This window comes from Amblyomma americanum, chromosome 3 (assembly GCF_052857255.1).
Source record: "Amblyomma americanum isolate KBUSLIRL-KWMA chromosome 3, ASM5285725v1, whole genome shotgun sequence".
NCBI lineage: Eukaryota > Metazoa > Arthropoda > Arachnida > Ixodida > Ixodidae > Amblyomma > Amblyomma americanum.
This window is the reverse complement of record NC_135499.1, coordinates 61,056,749-61,061,171: the sequence shown is the minus strand read 5'-3', so window position 1 is coordinate 61,061,171 and position 4,423 is coordinate 61,056,749. Positions and strand designations below refer to the sequence as shown.

Genomic DNA, 4,423 nt, shown 5'->3' with positions numbered 1-4,423 from the left:
ACATCGGCTGTTTGCAACCTCTAGCGCTGTATATATGAAATATTTAAAATCGAGCGGCTGTTCAAAGGACGGGTGCCCTGGTTTCTGTCATCGTTCGCCTATTCTCTGCTATGCGAAAATTCAGTTATAAGATGACCTTATCCTCATTGTCATTCTACTAGTACTCCATAGCACTCTGAAGAAAAGAACGCGGAGTGCTATGCAAGCACCTCTTTACCGCAGCATTTGCATGCATATTTTCCTGGATTTCCCTGAAACTGGAAGGTTTGACAAGCGATGCTCACATTTATCGTGTTCATATTTTATTTCTGTGATACAACAGCACTTGCCACCAGAGAGTGGCATAAAAACTATGTACGAAAGGATGAAAGCTGTGGTTGCATTCACTGAAAAGCACAGCAGCCTTCCGTCTTCTGACATAAGCCATCCAACTCCCAGTGGCTTCACGTATGCTCAGCTCACATGAAGGAATGTGCCATCCAGCCACCTAGTGAAGATTAGTAGTTACTTTCTTTTTTTGTCCGTGTGCCACTGCACTGTTTCACCGTAGTGTTAGACCAACTCGCCCATCAGTTCGTGTTATTAAGGTTGTCAAACTATGCACAAAATGCATGTGCACATTGAATAGCAACAATGTCGAGATGCTGCAGGAGGGATGCCAGGCATATGCAGTTTACATGCTATTTTTTCCTCACGTCTTACTGAGTATACTGCAAGTCATAAGGAGATAGATATGATAAAAACTTGTCTATACACAAGAGAAAAATTTAAGTGGTTACCTCTGAATGAATTCCAATGTGGCTTGCACTTCTTGATTGTATTTCATGTTGAGACAAAAGTAAGCAGCATACAGGGTCTCCATGGCGGCCAGAAAGCTCAGTCCTTCAAAGCACTTCGCTCCGTCGAGTGTCACAATGCACGTACAATCGCAGTCAAAGATTCTTGTGCCTGAAAAGAAAATTATCAACGACTGCATCAAAAACTGAGTTCAAATTAAATATTAGCAATTGTGTAGCAATTCGTTTTTTTTTAATGCTATAGCTCAGAAGAATAATTTTTAGCATGATAATATGAACATGAGGCATACAAATCTTTCTCACATAGCTGGTCATGTCAGCACAGCTCACAAAAAAAATATGACAGCACCTCAATGTAGATGCAAATGCAAGACACTGAAGGTATTTATAAAGCAACAGACAAGAGCAGATGGATGAATGGCAATGCATGCGATATTTTCTAGAGATGATTCTCAAGTTGATATTATAGGCCACAAACCTGAATTTTATAGCTACACTAACGAGGTTCTATCAGCGGGTTATGCTGCCAGGTACAATCTCAAAGGGAAGACTGTGGCATGCGGATGGTTAATTTAGCTTGCTGAGCATGCCTCATCGAATTCCTGAAGCTGCATTGAGTCTGACATACAGGGTAATTCACAACAACCTCCTTCGTTACCACGCTCTAATTCTTTGTGATCAATGAGGTTTCATACTTCCATGCTTTTTAGAAGGTTATACTCTGCTCAAAGCATCCAGAAAATTATGAAAATCTTACGAAGTACAACCACCATTGGCGTAGGAGGCAGGTCACTAATCAGTTCAGAAACACAGGTTGACGTCTGTGGAGGTAAGAAGCCATTATCATAAGCAGATGAATATAAGGAAACTGCATGTTCAACACAAGGGCACACAGGTAACAAGTGTGCTGAAGAATCACAGGAATAATGAACACCTGGCTAATTGCAGCAGTAGGACTACAAAAAGGAAAGTTCACAGCTTTTTGCACTTTGGTATAAACTTTGAGGTGGTGCCCATAAAATTCTACTGGAACAATGACGCATGTTAATTGTTAATTTTTCGTTGCCACTGGCTACAATTTCTGTGAACTCAAATGATGGAGCAAGTGCTCTAGAATTTTACAGAGATATGTGAAAGTTTCATCTACGGTCATAAAGCAGAAATTATGTTAATGCTGAGAGGCTACCGAGTATCCATCCCCGCAATAATCTCACCTCAAAAACACTAAATAGGAACTCTGTCTTTTCTTTGAAGAAAATGCGCAGCAATGGGAACACCCCACTAAGCAGAGCTTTTGGACGGCCCAGGTCCTGTGCTGCCCTGTCTGTCATAAGGAGCCATTGAAGCGCCTCGTCTCCCTTCAGGCTGTGCCGCAGGAATGCATACAAGACCTCGAGGTCTGCAATTTCTTCATTGACAAATAATCCTCCTAGCTGCGTGTCCGTTAGCCTGAAAAAAAAGACGTTTGGCTGTAAAGCCTTCTTGACATCGCTGTAAACAACCATAACAGTGAGTGAAAGGTAATTTGTGTGCTTGCACAAGACTTTCACCTTTTTCAACCTAACGATCCAGTGCTGACCAATTTATCAACACCTACAGGGTATGCCCTCTCCTCTTTGTGTCATGCATTACCGCTTCATTTTTTGGCCCTGCCATCTTGGTGCGAAATTGATGGTCATATGCAATGTGTTTAAGGGAGCCTGCGACTAATTTTTAAAAATGGGCTTTTTGAGTTATAAAGACTGCTTCTGCGGCAGAATAATACCAGTGTAAGCGGGAAATGCAAACAGGTGAATAAAGTCTGCTAGTAAGTTGGTTAAATAATTTCTGATAATTAAATTCATAACTATCGCAGTCAGGCAACTGGCAGTAATTAAAAATTGTAGCCGGTCATTAGTAACAGCCATATCAGCGTTTGAATTTCGAAAACACGATTACTCTAGACGCTGTGGCCCAGCAAATTTTAGCTAGATCATGCCAAGATACAAGCACTTTTGAAATGCATGCAGACAAACCAACCCCTCTTGTGCACGTAACTATATATTCGAAATAGCCAAACTTCCCATGTCACAGCGCCAAAGGTAATCGTGTTTCAAAATTCGAAAAATTGACATGGCTATCAGTAATGACCAGCTAGAAATCTCTAATTGCAACCAGGTGCTAACTGTGACAGTTTTATCTGAACTTAGTTATGCACCTAACTAGTTAACGTGCGGGCTTCCCTGAAATATCTGGTATGCACTTATATGCATGACCATACTAATACCTCATGCCTACTGCGACATACTATCAACAACAAGAATAAATTGACTGCAAAAATTGTTGATTTTGTACTGCAGGGTAAGGCTCTCAGAAGGCAGCACGACAAACTTACAAAGGCAACTGCACCAGATGCAGTCATCATCATCATAAGCCTGACTACACCCACTGCAGGGCAAAGGCCTCTCCCATGTCTCTCCATTTAACCTTGTCCTTTGTCAACTGTGACCACCGTACCCGGCAAACTTCTCATCCGCCCACCTAACTTTCTGCCGCCCCCTGCTATGCTTGTCTTCTCTCAGAATCCACTCGGTTACCAATAGGTGCAGTCTACTCCCGACTATATTAACTACTGTTGCACCGAGTTTCAAATTAAGTAAAATTTTAACCCAATTTTTGAATTTTGTTCACTTTTCTGACATGATAATGAATGCTCACAGCCTGTAACTTATGGATTCCTTATTACTTAAACAGTTATTGCACTAATTGTTGGAAGTTATTCTTTGACATTGCATCTGGTAGTAGAAGTGCCCTAATCCAATACGTGGCTTACCCTGCACATTCGGCATCCAGCATTACTTTAACACACACTCAGCAACAGTAACTTTTCCTGAAACCTCAAACAACACTTCAATTTACTGACATGCAGCTTGCAAATACAGTTGCATACATGCCTTCTAAAATGGGCCAGGAAGTGCCGTTGCGTGAACAGCAAGGGCCACTCTTTCTGTACATCACAAGCTCGCTTGCCCTTAGTGTTGATGGTCGCTCGAATTGCTGCATAAGCACGCATCAAGAGTTCTTCTTGCAGAGGAATGTTTTGCTCCTTTCGAGCTTTCAGGCTTTCAGCAAGAAGCATTTATTTTGCTTCCTCACAATCATTGAAGTCTATGGCAGTGACTGGTGGCTGCCATTCTGTGCAGCCATAAGTTGTCCTTGCTGTTGCCCTCTTCAGAGGCCCTCCACACAATTCCTCAGAAAGGCACCTACATCCGCGCCTTGCGTTTTCAATTCGGCACTGAATTTTGCCACATCGTAGTGGCAACCATTAACAGGAATTCCCTCAGCTTCCAATGTCTTCAAATCATAAAAGAGCCGCTCAAATACTGCTTCACTCCCAAAATGCTTAATACCTTTCTAATGGCAAAGGAGAACAAGCTGTTGCTGATCTACCTGTGATCTCACAACTTGGAAGGTTTCCCAAGCTCAATCAAGCACACAGCCAACATTTTGTGTGTTCCAAGACTAGGTCCCAAAGGATTTGTCACCTCAAAGCTATCCTGGTATAGAATGAGGGAAAGCTTTTTGCCAATGGAGCAGTTTCTTAGCAAAAACTTCACCGTCAGTGAAATCTGAATACACGCCAT

At 42.0% G+C, this 4,423-nt stretch overlaps 1 protein-coding gene across 1 annotated transcript; it reads right to left on the bottom strand.

Annotated features, from left to right (window-relative positions):
• Positions 1–775: 775 nt before the first annotated feature.
• Positions 776–4,080, bottom strand: LOC144123764 (uncharacterized; the record flags this gene model as incomplete). Its single annotated transcript, XM_077656522.1, has 2 exons — positions 776–948; positions 3,933–4,080. Coding segments are annotated over 2 exons (321 nt in total), but the record flags the coding sequence as incomplete, so codon positions are not given.
• Positions 4,081–4,423: the final 343 nt, after the last annotated feature.